Source organism: Nycticebus coucang, chromosome 7 (assembly GCF_027406575.1).
Source record: "Nycticebus coucang isolate mNycCou1 chromosome 7, mNycCou1.pri, whole genome shotgun sequence".
In the NCBI taxonomy this organism is placed as follows: domain Eukaryota; kingdom Metazoa; phylum Chordata; class Mammalia; order Primates; family Lorisidae; genus Nycticebus; species Nycticebus coucang.
In genome coordinates this window covers 121004536-121018941 of record NC_069786.1, presented here as the reverse complement: position 1 = coordinate 121018941, position 14406 = coordinate 121004536, and the positions used below count along the sequence as shown (strand labels likewise).

At 45.8% G+C, this 14406-nt stretch overlaps 1 protein-coding gene across 1 annotated transcript in view; it reads left to right on the top strand.

The window, feature by feature from the left end:
* Positions 1-1834: 1834 nt before the first annotated feature.
* Positions 1835-14406, top strand: part of AP1S3 (adaptor related protein complex 1 subunit sigma 3) — a 72819-nt gene continuing 60247 nt past the window's right edge. The window contains exon 1 of the mRNA XM_053598054.1: positions 1835-1988. Coding sequence (XP_053454029.1) covers positions 1986-1988 — 3 coding nt within the window. The 5' untranslated portion in view covers positions 1835-1985. The remainder of the gene's footprint in view (positions 1989-14406) is intronic.

Below are 14406 nucleotides of genomic sequence, written 5' to 3'. Positions count from 1 at the left end.
TAGTAATCCCAGAGCCAAAACCCTTACAACAGGCAGCTCTGGGTGCCATGCACAGGCTCAGCCATGATGGTAGCACAGAGCTGGGCCCTGCCCTAAAGTTAGACCAAAAAAGGAGGAGGGGCGGGGGGGGGGGCTTCCCACTTGGATCCCCCCTCAGCTGCCAGAGCTTCTCTTCTCTCAACTTTTGCTCCACCCTCTTTTTGTTTATCAGTCTTTTTCCCTGTCAAGAAACTCTGTCTTGTCGCTTAAAAAAAAAAAAAGGAGGAAAAGCACAAAGGTGGTGGGAGTTTAGGAAGCAGCTTTCCTAAATTCACTGCTCTTTTAGGAGGCAAAATCTCCCACGAGACCGTGGTTTAATTGTCATCAAATGATGTACTTCTGATGCTCCTGGACTGATACCACGATACAAGGGGTAAAAGTGACTGTTAGGATATGCAGCAACTGACAGCTCAGGATGTGGACACAGCCCGTGTTTTCAGAATTTTGAGGCTGAGAAGCAGCTATTACTCTCTTCGGAGCTTTTAGTGTAAGTGACCCCTTGTTACTACAGAGAAGACCCATCTCCTCTGGCTCCCACCTCTCAGATCTCCTCTCACTTAACACCAGTCCCTGAGGCTTTTTTGGGGTCTTTCTAGAAGGAGACTCTTTTTTTTTTCCTTTCTGGCCACTGGCTTCTCACATCCACGTCTCCCACCACCTCCTCAGGCGGCACCTTACCTGACCACTCAACTAAATTAACATGGCACCCGGGTACCTACCCCAGCAACCCAAATGTCCTCTCCTCAGCACTCATTTAACTATCATAATTTGTTCATTATATGTTGTCCCACAAAGGACTGAAAGCTCCAGGAGAAAGATAGCCTGTTTGTCCCCAGCTGGGTCCACTAGCCTCCTCCTGTAGGGCCTGTGGCATGGAGTAAATATTGATAAATATTTGTGGCATGGATGCGTGGGTGGATGGAGCTCTCCTTACTTCCATCACCGGAGCTGGAGGCGTACACCAGATCCTGAGAAGGACTCTTACAGAGTTGGGGTTCCAGGGACTGCCCAGGCAATGGTTCTTAACACTTTCAGGGTCGCAGCTCTCTTTAGTTGTTTGATAAAACAAACGGAGTAGGGCGCCGGTCCCCTATGCCGGAGGTGGCGGGTTCAAACCCAGCCCCGGCCAAAAACCACACACACGCACGCACACACACACACACACACCAAAAAAAAACAAAAAAAAAAAAAACGGACTCTGTTTCCTGAACGAAGATAAATATACGCTCAAAACTCTGCCTACCATTTAGGGGTTTGGAGACTCCCAACGCCGTAGGTAAAAACCCCAAACTTAAGAAAAACCAAGGCAGGAGAGAAATTGAAGAAACAGTCCTGGACGCCACAACCTCTTAGGAGAGAACTCTTGAAAGGGGCTTGCTCACGATTTTTGCATGTGGACTGCAGAGTTTGTTTTTAAGAGAGGGGACCGTGTGCCGAAGGGAGCAAGAAATAGCTTCCAGTTACAGCTCTGCCAACCGCTCAAGCTCAAGCGTCTGGGGAAATATCTTTGCCAGCACCGATAAAAGTTTGTCGAGTGAATGAAGGACACACTCGCGCCGCAGAATCAGGAAGGCAGAGCTCGCGGAGGTCCAGGCGCAGGGAGGTCCGGGCCGGCTCCAGGCCGGCAGCAGAGGCGCGCGCAGGTGCGTCCGCACAGGTGCGTCCGGGCGGGCGGGGGAGGGGAGCCAGGGGAGGAGGGTGCAGAGGAGGCGGGAGGGGCGACGAGGCGGAGGAGGGAGGGGAGGCAGGAGCGCGGGAGGGGCGGAGGGAGCGCGCGGGGAGGAGTCTGCAAACTTTCAGTCCAGGGCATTGTGGGAGGCAGCCATGGTCTGAGGCGGGCGCTCACCTGTCAGCCGCGCCGGCCCTTGCGCTCGCCTCTCGCCCTCGAGTGCTCCGCGCTCGCCGCTCGCCGCTCGCCGGGCGGGGCCGGCGGCTGCCGAGTCGCCATGGTGAGTGGGGGCAGCGCGGGGCGGCTTCGCCGGCTGGGACCCGCGTGCTCGCGGGAGGCACCTGCGGTGCGGGGCCCGGCGCGTGGCCGGGTCGGGGTGCGGGTCGAGCCTGCGGGGTCCCCGCGCCCCCTGGGGTCCCCGAACCGCGCGAGCCGGTGGCCCAGCCGCGCCGGACCCCGCAGGCCCGCGCGGACGCCTGCCCGGAATTCCCGCGGCAGCCGGTCGCCGCGGCTTCATTCATTCGACCCACGTTAGCCGAGCGCTTAGTGAGTCCCCGGCGCTGCGCCAAGCGGCGGGGCTGTGTGGGGACTGGCGGGGGCCGGGGGAGCCCCCTGTTCTCCGGGAGGAGGAGGGAGGAAGGGAAACGAGTAACGTGCAAGTGAAGTGACAACATTCTGAGGTGTCTCACACAACCCGGGGAAGAGGCAGCTTGTGTTTGGGAAAGGCATCTTTGAAAAGGTTACATTTTAGCCGCCCGCGGTCGTGGAGCGGCGCTACAGGTGGAGCAGAGACGGCAAAGGAGAGAGAAGAGCCCCTGTTGGTAGCGCAAGTGGATGGGGGCCAGAGGAGGCAGGTCCTTACAGGCCAAAGTAAGGTTTTTGTTTCAAATGGGTGGGGAAACCTTGGGAACTTTTTAGTAAGAAAACCGACCTTATCAGTTCTGCACTTTTAAAAGATCTCTTTGGCTGTTGGTGGAGAATGGACTGGGTCTTGCATGTGGGAAGGTCAAGGTGGAACCCGGGAAACCGGTTGCAGTGCTGCAGCGGCTGGCCCTTGGTGGGTTCCTCTTGCTCTTCCTGCATTTGGGGGCAGCGTTTTAAGAGTTCTGTGGTCGGAACTGCACCATTCCCACTTCCCCCAAGTGCACTCACTTCCTAAAATCGCAGAGGAGAACTGATCTGCACTCTGTGGGTTCAAGTGACCCCGCAGCTATCAGGAGCAGGTGAGTCACTTGGGTTAAGAAGGATGGTTCCAAGGACAACTGTGGAGCGCTAAGCCCGGGTCAGGCGGACCACTAGTGCTGGTTCTTAGAACCAGAGGCACCACCTGCGTTGGTTGAGAGTTCCTCCTAAATACAGCATGATGTAAGAAGGATGCTGTGAATAATGGGGCAGCATTCTTGCCTTGCCCAGGTTTCCCAAGGAACAAGGTGACTGTGTGCCCAGGCCACCAGTGTCATTTGCCTAGTGGAGGGTGGAATAAGGCTCTGAGTTTCTGAGCCATCAAAGGCTTATTCTGTGGGCTGGAGCACGTTCTGTAAGAAAAACCCTCATGTGGGCGGCGCCTGTGGCTCAGTGAGTAGGGTACCGGCCCCATATGCCGAGGGTGGCGGGTTCAAACCCAGCCCCGGCCAAACTGCAACAAAAAAATAGCCGGGCGTTGTGGCGGGCGCCTGTAGTCCCAGCTGCTCGGGACGCTGAGGCAGGAGAATCGCGTAAGCCCAAGAGTTAGAGGTTGCTGTGAGCCGTGTAACGCCACAGCACTCTACTGAGGGCCGTACAGTGAGACTCTGTCTCTACAAAAAAAAAAAAAAAAAAAAAAGAAAAACCCTCATGTGCTGGATAGCACCTGCTGTGGAGTTTCACTTCTTCCTCCTGGTGTTCTGTCATGGGTTGATCAGAAGTGTGGGAATTTCTCCAGCTTTTCCACTTGGCTCTCACAATGGGGAGTGTTAGTGTTGTTGAGCACTGGTGACAAGCCAAGCAGGATGTCTAGTTCTTTACATTCGGGATGTCGTTCAATCCTTGCAACAACCACATGAGGTTAGGTATTATGCTGTTTGCTTTTTACCTGCTCTGAGCTATGCTAGTAGTGCAGCCTTGGACCTATGTCTCACTTTGCTCATCTGTGAACTGGAGATAATTGCTCCTAACTCCTAAGGCAGGGGTTCTTTTTTTTTGGTTTTTGGCCGGGGCTAGGTTTGAACCTGCCACCTCTGGCATATGGGACTGGCGCCCTACTCCTTGAGGTATAGCCGCCGCCCGGCAGGGATTTTTTTTTTTTTGTGTGTGTTTTTTTTTGGGCCGGGGTTAGGTTTGAACCCGCCACCTCCAGCATATGGGACCGGCGCCCTACTCCTTGAGCCACAGGCGCCGCCCTGGAAGGGATTCTTAAAGTGTAGCCTGGGTACCCTTAGGAGTCCCCAAGACCTTTTCTGGAAGTTTGCAAAGTCCAAACTATTTTTGTAATATCACTAAGACACTAATTTGCCCTTTTCATTCTCATAAGACAATAATAAAGTTTTCTTGAGTCTATATGAGCTGAGATAGCATGGCAGATTGAATGCAAAAGCAGATAGGAGAGTCCAACTGTCTTCTACTAGGCCAGGATTTAAGGAGATTTGCAAAAATGTAAAACAGTGGTTAGGGTGCCGGCCACATGCCCGGGGGCTGGTGGGTTCGAACCTGGCCCTGGGCCTGCAAACAACAATGATAACAACAACAATAAAAAATAGCAAGGTGTTATGGTGGGTGCCTGTAGTCCCAGCTATTTGGGAGGCTGAGGCAAGAGAATCACTTAAGCCCAAGAGTTTGAGGTTGCTGTGAGCTGTGATGCTATGGCACTCTACTGAGGGTGACATAGTGAGACTCTGTCTCAAAAACAAAAAAGTAAAACAATGTCACTCATATATGTATGTGTGTGTGTGTGTGTATGCATATATTTGCTGTGGAAAATGTTGATCATGAAAATGTTATGTTAATGTATAACGTGTTTATTATTATCTTTAAATGAATTAATATATAATTTCTCCCATTTTCTTTTCTTTTTTTTTTTTTTGGCTGGGGCTAGGTTTGAACCCGCCACCTCTGGCATATGGGACTGGCACCCTACTCCTTGAGCCACAGGCACCACCCACCATTTTATTTTCTAATGCAGCAAATATCAGTGGATATAACCCACATTAACAAAAAGGTCTTTGGTGTGGGGTTCTCAACTTTTAAGAGAGTAAAGGTATCTAAAACATTTTATGATCATGGTCCTGGAGTTGTGACAGGTACAGTGAAAGTATCTGAGTAGCTTTGCCCCCTGTAACCATTACCTCTCCTGTGTTACCATGTCAAGTGGTGGGAGGCATCCAGCCCTCCTGAGTGCTCGCAGCTCCGAGACTCTTTTTGAGGGTCAGTTTATGTCTATCTTTCTCCCTGCTCCATTCCTGACTCTTGCTTACTCTTATGCTAGGAAACTGGCAGGTTTTTCCCACATTGAAGCCCCCAGCACTCTGCACACAGGTTGGTTCTTGATTCCATTGTCTGATGTCTAGCACAGAGATTTCATACCTGGTTCCTGTTGGGGCTGTGTGTGTATCTGGGTCATACTGTTTGAATCAACTGTGGACTGCTCCATCTTGCCTTTGTTTTAGAAAGCTCTCCTTTGGAAAGCAGTGCTAGGGAGATTGCTTCAGGAATCCCATGGGCTCTGAGCCCAGTGTGCTTAAAAAATCTTACTGGGAGGGCGGCGCCTGTGGCTCAGTGAGTAGGGCGCCGGCCCCATATGCCAAGGGTGGCGGGTTCAAACCCGGCCCCGGCCAAACTGCAACAACAACAACAAAAAAATAGCCGGGCGTTGTGGCGGGCGCCTGTAGTCCCAGCTACTCGGGAGGCTGAGGCAAGAGAATCTCGTAAGCCCGAGAGTTAGAGGTTGCTGTGAGCCATGTGACGCCACGGCACTCTACCAAGGGCAGTACAGTGAGACTCTGTCTCTACAAAAAAAAAAAAAAAAAAAATCTTACTGGGAAGAATTTACTGTTGAATGGTTGACAGTATTGACGGATGAAGGAGGATTTTGTTGATGACTTAATTTTCCTTTAAGAAGATAGCTGTGGGCGGTGCCTGTGGCTCAAGGAGTAGGGCTCCGGTCCCATATGCTGGAGGTGGCGGGTTCAAACCCAGCCCTGGCCAAAAACCACAAAAAAAAAAAAAAAAGAAGATAGCTGTGAGGTTTGAAAGGACACATAATAAAAATGCAAGTGTCTTGATTCACAGAGTCAACACATTTCTAAAAACCACAGTTGTGAACAACATAGGAAAATCACCCATCAAAAGAAACTCACCTGGCAGCCCCTTTGGAAGTGTGAATAATCATCTTTTTGTGTTACAAATCCAGTTCTCATAATGTATGTTATTTACATGCAGTGAAATAGACTTATGCTAAAGTAATTGAGGATTTTTTTTAAATGTGTACGATTTCTTTCTTTCTTTTTTTTTTTTTTTTTGAAACAGAGCCTTACTATGTTGCCCTTGGTAGAATGCCATGGCCTCACAGCTCACAGCAACCTCAAACTCTTGAGCCATCCTCTTGCCTCAGCCTCCCCAGAAGCTGGGACTACAGGTGCCTGCCACAACGCCTGGCTGTTCTTTTTTTTTAGAGATAGGTCTCATTCTGGTTTAGCCTGGTCTTGAACTCCTGTGCTTAAGCGATCCACCCACCTCAGCTTCTCAAAGTGCTAGGAATATAGGCACAAGCCACAGTGCCTGGCTCAAGTGTATGATTTTAAATCTGACTTAAGAGAGAGAATTTACCAAACTGAATTGTGAAGCCATTTGTCAGAATTCATTTTAGTTTGAAAAGGCAGGAGTGCACCGTTCTCCTAAATCAGGTTTAAAAAGTTTCCCACGTTCATTGTGATCTCATTGTCATACATAGATGTAGGAAAGGGGCAAAGGAGTTGAGGAGGCTGAGGGTGGAGAAACCCAACTATGAACCTGTAGATCCCGCCACACCCCCTCTGTCCCTACATATACATTTTATTGTCTAAGGCTTGAATGAATTGTAATAAGCATGTCGTTTTTTATTTTATTTATTTTTTTGGCAGTTTAAATTCCAGTTTGAGGGTGCAAAAGTGTATTACCATCATGAGCACTGAAACCACTCTGAGGCTTGGTCTGGGGTCCTGGCCAGCAGTTGGTGTGGGTAGAGGGGCTTGGGCACAGGGGAGAGAAATGATCTTCCGTGGTGTTCATTTGTCCCATGCAGGCTCACTGACAAAGCCTAATGCCACCAGCGAGACTTGTATTTACCCCTCACTAGAATTCTTTCTTCTGAGTTCCCATTACTCCTTTTTTTTGGTGATGTGTACTGTCAACAGTGTCTGTGTGGCATTTTACTAACAACAGCTGCAAGGAAACGGCACATTGTGTATTCGCCCCAATGTGTTGTCTGTGTCTGTTCTGGTGAGTCCCATGAATTCTTCCATCACGGGCTAGGATATAATGGATAAAACAATTTCCCCTTCCTTCCTGACTTACACACAAAAGAAGAAAACTCCTTTAATCATTTCCAGAGATAAGCACTTCTTGATGTCTCCATGAATTATTTCTTCAATTTTGTTTTGTTGTTTCTAAAGCCAGAGGTTATTCCAGAGTCCTGAGACTTTTCACTGTGATCGGTTTCTTCCCTGGGCTTTGCCCTTTTCGTTTCATAGAGTGTCCTTTCCTTGTATATCTTGTTCTCTTTTTTCATTTTTTTTTTTTTTTTTTTTGAGACAGAGCCTCAAACTGTCACCCTGGGTAGAGTGCCCTGGCATCACAGCTCATAGCAACCTTCAACTCCTGGGCTTAAGCGATTCTCTTGCCTCAGCCTCCCGAGTAGCTGGGACTACAGGCGCCCGCCACAACGCCCGGCTATTTTTTGTTGCAGTTGTCGTTGTTTAGATGGCTTGGGTTGGGTTTGAACCCGCCAGCCTCGCTGTACATGGCTGGCACCTTAGCCGCTTGAGCTACAGGTGCCAAGCCTGTATATCTTGTTCTTTCCTGACAGTTTTTCTTACAAAATTCTCTGTTGTTTAGGGAAATATCCTAGCTGTTTACCCAGGAAAACACCCTTGAAGTCCCCAAGTTCTGTGATGTAAAAGAATCTACACAGATATCAGAGGCAAATGCCCCTCCAGTTCTCTCAGTGGCATAGGAAACCAGCCAGCCAGCTCCTTGACTAGCTAGAGAATGTGTTTCTTGCATAGCTCCTAATAATAGAGAACGTTAAGAATTTTTTTTTTTTTTTTTTTTTTTGTAGCGAGAGTCTTACTGTACCGCCCTCGGGTAGAGTGCCATGGCGTCACACGGCTCACAGCAACCTCTAACTCTTGGGCTTACGCGATTCTCTTGCCTCAGCCTCCCGAGCAGCTGGGACTACAGGCGCCCGCCACAACGCCCGGCTATTTTTTTGTTGCAGTTTGGCCGGGGCTGGGTTTGAACCCGGCACCCTCGGCATATGGGGCCGGCGCCCTACTCACTGAGCCACAGGCGCCGCCCGAGAACGTTAAGAATTTTAACAGTGGAAAGGGAGTACTATTAAATTGTTTGAATAAGAAATAGAATGCCATCCACTGTCATTGGGAAGCTGGCCTTTGACAGATCTATGCCCACATCCTAGGCCTCAAATCTTTCCAGCAGGCATTGCTGGGCTCTGAAATTGCACGTTCTCAATAGTTTCGGAAACTGCCTGGGGAAAATAATATGATCCCTCATTAGTCTTCCAGTGCGATGAGGCATAGACCTAAAGTACATTCAGTCACGAGTAATGGCATTAGGGATTCTATATTTTAATGTTCTTGCTGAACCTTCTCTAACAGGATGGCTGAGCTGGTAAGAAATGACTAGTAAGAGTTGAAGTTCACTGGACACTTAAATGCTGTTCTTTCCTCCCACACTGGATATATTAAAGAGGAAGGAGGAGGGCAGAGGTTTGCAAACCAGAGTGCCTGGACCCTTTGTGTGCTCATATTCATGGACAGAGATGTCAGGGGATCACTGTGACTCATCCCTGGAGCATTGTTTAGAACAAGAATATTTTTATATTAAAACACAGACATACTTGGCTCCAAGATGTAAAATTCACACACATTTTAAAGATAAAACCCTGGGCAGCGCCTGTGGCTCAAGGAGTAGGGCACTGGCCCCATATACCAGAGGTGGTGGGTTCAAAACTGGCCCTGGCCAAAAACTACAACAACAATATCAATAAAGATAAAATTCTAAGATGTGCCCTGTTTATGGCTAGCTGCTCAGGCTAACACTCTAGATCTCACGAGGCTACCTGCCTTTCCTGCTGTTAAAGTTATTTGGATAGAAAAATTTGAGGGACAGTGTTCTCAGGGGGACAGGAAACATTCTCTGCAAAGGTCAGAGGGGAAATTCGTTAAGTGTCACGGACTGAACTGTCTCTGTCACTATTGCTGAATTATTCTGTGTGGAACAAAAGCTGCCATGGTCAAGACCCCAGTAGATGGAGCTACGTTTCAATAACTAAACTTTGGAAATATTTTATATCAGTCACATAGAAGGATAATTTACTGTTAAACAGTGGTTAGCCAGAACATTTTCTCACCTTTACTTCAGGGGAAGTCGTGGCCTTTTCTGAGGTGGGTGGTGTGAGGACCCAGTAGTGTCACTTAGAGAGTAGTGAATAGTGTTGGCCTTGGTGGCAACTTTAGGCCCTGCCACCCCGGCCCTGCCTGGGCTGAGAAGGTGGGGCCATTCTTCTGGCTGGCTCAGCCCTTGGCCACTTCCTGGGCCAATTCTGACCTGGCAGAGAGTTCAGAAACCATATCCATCTCCCAGCATTTGGTTTCAGATTGGTGCCCTTGACCATGTCCCTGCGGTCAGCCCTCGATGTAGGACGTCAGGGCTTCCCCAGCCCCTCCTAGGATTATCTTGTTTGCTCAGGTGTAGTATAATTTGTTAGTTTAAATCCAATATGTTATTTCTCTATTTGTGTAAATTAAGGAGACAGATATACCACTACATAAACTGAAAACTTTCAGAAGGATATGTAAGAAAGTGATTGTTTTGGGAAAGGGCTCTAGGTATCTGATAAGGTAAAAGGATTTGCTTTTAAATTGTGTATTCTTGTAGACACTCATTATTTCCTATTGCAGGTAATACATTTTAAATTACATGCAAAATGACTTAAAAATATTTTCATTGATATTCTTCCCCCAGTAAAACACTATTTTGGTTTCTTCTGTTTTTTTTTTTTTTGGTTTTTTGGCCAGGGCTGGGTTTGAACTCACCACCTCTGGCATATGGGACCGGCACCCTACTCCTTGAGCCACAGGCGCCGCCCCAGGTTTCTTCTGTTTTTTTGTGGCTTCGTAGGCTTGGGTATGTCTGGAACTGAGATGCAAGCAGAAGAGACCTCTTTAAAACACACACACGTACACACATGTGCACACACATACACACAAACACTTTCTACATACCACGCTACCTGCCTACCTACTTAACTTGGGCTTTTGGCCAGACTTCCAGGACTCTCACTATACATTTGTTCTTTATGAAAACTAAGAATAGCTGAGGGTAGAACAATGTAATTCATCTTTCTCAGTTCAGTGATTTTTGATAATGATATTTGGCAAAATAATATTTTTTGTTTTTAGTAATGATATTTTGGAAAAATAATATTTTTTGTTGTATCACAGGACTGGACCATTATAAGACAGTGATATTTGTCAGGTCATCTGGGGTTAGCCTCTGTCTGCATTTAGTAGATAGCTGAACATCCTAGCAAGATTAAGCAGTCATGTTCCTGAAAAAATCAGGAAGAGCCTGTCAAATCAGGCATCAGATTCAGATTATCATTGAATTGTTCTGCTCCAAGTTTCACTGTCTTCTGCACCACCCTCCCAGGTCCTCCCTTCTCTCCCTCTCCCAGGTCCCCCCAAAAATCAGGGTAGCAAATTTTCATTATGCAAATGAAGCTATGAGAGATGCAAATAAATTTAAATTCATATTTCTTTTAAGAGATGTGCCAGAAGCCATCTGTTCATAGAGGACGCTGTCAGAAGAGACACCTCTGTTGTGTACACATTTGTTCCCTATGGAGGTGACACACAGGGCGTCGTGGATAGCTTTTGTGAAGCTTCACGTGTTCACTTTTTTTTTTTTTTTTGAGACAGTCTCAAGCTGTGGCCCTTGGTGGAGTGCTATGGCATCATAGCTCACAGCAACCTCAAACTCTTGGGCTTAAGTGATTCTCTTGTCTCAGCCTCCAAAGTAGCTGGGACTACAGGCACCCACCACAACACCTAGCTATTTCTTGGTTGTAGTTGTCATTGTTGGTTAGCGGGCCTGGGCTGGGTTTGAACCCGCCAGCCTCAGTGTATGTGGCTGGCACCCCACCGACTGAGCTACAGGTGCCACCCATGCCGCCCATCTTCTAAAGAAAGATGTCTGTTGTCACCTGGTGGAGAGGAGAATGTGGTGAGGCAGAGAACGCCAGGCACCCATGTGGGAGCCCCCTGCTCGTCCCTCTCCATAAGGTCACCTGAGCATGGGATGAACTCCCAGTTCAGTAAGCACCTGGGACACATTCCATAGATGCTAACTAGGGTTATTCCTAAAACAAATAAAAATACCTAATGAAAATAAAGTAGAATCTTGATAAGCTGATCGTTACAGGGACTATACCAAACTGGTCAGTGTACGGAGGTTGTCAACATAAGGAACTACACTGCTATGGACATGTAATGCACATCCATCCAGTCTGTGAAAATAAGGTCGACTTAAGGAGTTAGTTAGTGTAGTGTATTTGTTTAATAATAAACACAGTATTATAGACTATGTAGGGGAGATGGAAAAAGGTAAGGGTTATAGTAATGTCACTTTTTTTTTTTTTTCAAAAAGTGTGATTCAAAACTCAGCATGTGGAACTTTTCTATGTGTACACAAGGCCTTACCTTCAGTTTCGTTACTAAGAACTGACATCCTTGATTCTAAGTTTGTGACATGTAAGAGTCCTGCCTTTCAAAGTCTTTTTGGCATCATGATATCAATAACTTATTACTTGAGCTGCTCTGGTGTACATCGGCAGTCTTTGCGGAAAACAAGGGTCATAGGAAAGACCTGAATCTATAGTAAAGTGGGTTCATCTCTCAGATAGATGCTTGCACTTCATTAAGGGGTAAACTTTGAAAGGATATGATGGATATGCCATTGCCCACCTCTTAACAAATTTTGCTTACAACTGAAGGCGTCTTTGTCAAGGTGTAAAAGGCCCAGGGGTCAAATTTTTAATTAGTGCTGAGTAGGCTGCAGTAGGAAGAAAATGAAAGTTCCTAATAACAATTTAAGTGGCCATTACCATGCAGGGTGTTGAGTTTAGCATGTTAAGCACAGCCTCTTGAACAAGTTAAAAAAAAATTCAAGTGAGAAAGATCAAGCATCATTATGAAATATGAATAGGGTCCCCAGTTATTAGTGTTTTATTCGACTTCAAAGTTGTCCTAAAAATTGCCTGCATCTTCTGCCGCCTATTTCCAGTGTCTTTTTTTCTCCTCGGATGGCTTAGAACAGACTAGTCCACCTCTCAGAGGAATCCAATCAGAGCTTATCTATTATAGGAAAAAAATTAAACAACTAACCAGTGTTGTTGGTATATTCAAAGTTGATTACTCTGTCCAAGGGAAGAGATACATAGAGAAAGAATACTTTTATCATGTGTTAGAATATTTCCCACTTGTTCGTATTTGCGTCCTGAATGGCAGTGTCTTTCTTAGCAAAGAAAAACCCACAAGTGTAAAATCTGTTTCTTAATGACAAGACACTTGGGTTGTTGGGGTGAAATTTTCTCACATGCATAGCAAATCTAGACTAGGATGGGAGTGGAAAATTAAGCTCTGAAGTGTGTCATTCAAATTACATGACTGTGGAAGGAATTCAGCCGAGGAGTACAGGGGAGGGACCCACCAGAGGGACCAGACTTGGGCGGACCCCACAAAGGTGGGTTGATCTTGCCTACAGCTCTTCAGAAAAAAAAAAAAAAATGTGTGTGTGAGTGGGGAGGGGTCAGTGAGAAGAATATAAAGAAAAGGAATAATTTTTAAGGAAACTTAAGTCTTGGAAGAGAGCCAGGTGAAGGTCAACCACAGGGAGCTGTTTTCATACTGACTCCCTTTCTCCCCGTCTGACTCTGCCCTCCAGTTAACCCTACTAACAAATTATTTGTCCAGTATTATCAGTGAGTGACATTTCTCACAAGTGGATTTTCCAGATAACTAAAAAGAACAACCTTAAAAAAAATTAGAGTTAAAAAAATAAATATGAATATCCTCCTATGCATTTGGGGAAGTGGTTTAGAAGTAGCTTGAGGCTTGTCCAAAGTCTGGAGGAATCTCACTTAACTCAGCTGCAGGGTTTTGTAGATGACCTTGTTGTCTTGCCAGACCAAATACAATGCTACTGAAATTGCAGGTGTATTTAAGTGTGTGCGTATTTTGTCTCCAAGTGGGTTATCTTGTTTATCTCTTTGGATGTTTTTGTGTTTCTCTAAAAAGCCTTCTACTGTTATCTTCCTTAGCTCCCCTATATATCTGACCCCCAAGTTCTCTTTCTGTACTACTTTAATGTGTGTTTTGAGAAGGGAAGCTTATTCATTATTTTTTAAATAGGCAAATGAAAAAGTATATATACTTATAATGTGTACAACATGATGTATACATTGAGAAATGGCTAAATTCAGCTAGTTAACATATATATTACCTCACATACTTTTTTTTGTGGTGAGAAATACTTAAAACCTCTTTTAGCAATTTTTAAGTATACTATTATAGGTATTTACATTGTTATCAAGTGTAGTCACAATGTTGTACAATAGATTTCTTGAACTAACTCCTCTTGTCTAACTGAAATTTTGTATTCTCTGACCAACATCTTCCTAATTTCCTCCCCTCTTCCAGCCCTGGAAATCACCAATTGCCTGCTTCTATGACTTTGTCTTACATTTCACATGGTATTTGCTTGTTTTTGCTTGGCTTATTTCACTTAACATTTTGTTCTCCAGATTTGTCCTGGTTTTTCCAAACAACAGATTTCCTTCATTTAAGGCTGAGCAGTATCCCATTGTTTACATACACCACATTTTCTTTATTTCTCCACTGATGGACATTTAGGTTGATGCTGTATCTTGGCTGTTGTTGATAATGCTGCAATGAGCCTGGGAATGAAGACATTTCTTCAGCATACTGATTTCATAGCCTTTTGATATATACTCAGTAGTGGGATGGCTAGTTCTATTTTTAGACATGGAGTTCTATTTTTAATTGTTTGAGGAACCTCCATACTGTTTTCCGTAATAGCTGTGTTAATTCACATTCCCACCAGCTTGTACCAGGGTTCCCTTTTCTCCACAATCGTACTAACACTTGTTATCTTTCATCTTTTCTACCAGGTGTGAGATGATAACTCACTGTGGTTTTTAATTTGCATTTCCCAGATGAGATTAGTGATGTTAAACTTTTGTCTTTTTTCATATACCTGTTGGCCATTTGTATATCTTGTGAGAAGTATCTGTTTAGGTTCTTTGACCAGTTTTCAATTGAAGTTGTTTCCTTACTACTGAGTTCTTTGAGTTCCTTATATATTTTGGACATTGACCCTTTATTAGATGTTTGGATTGCCAGTATTTTCTTCTGTTATGTAGGTTG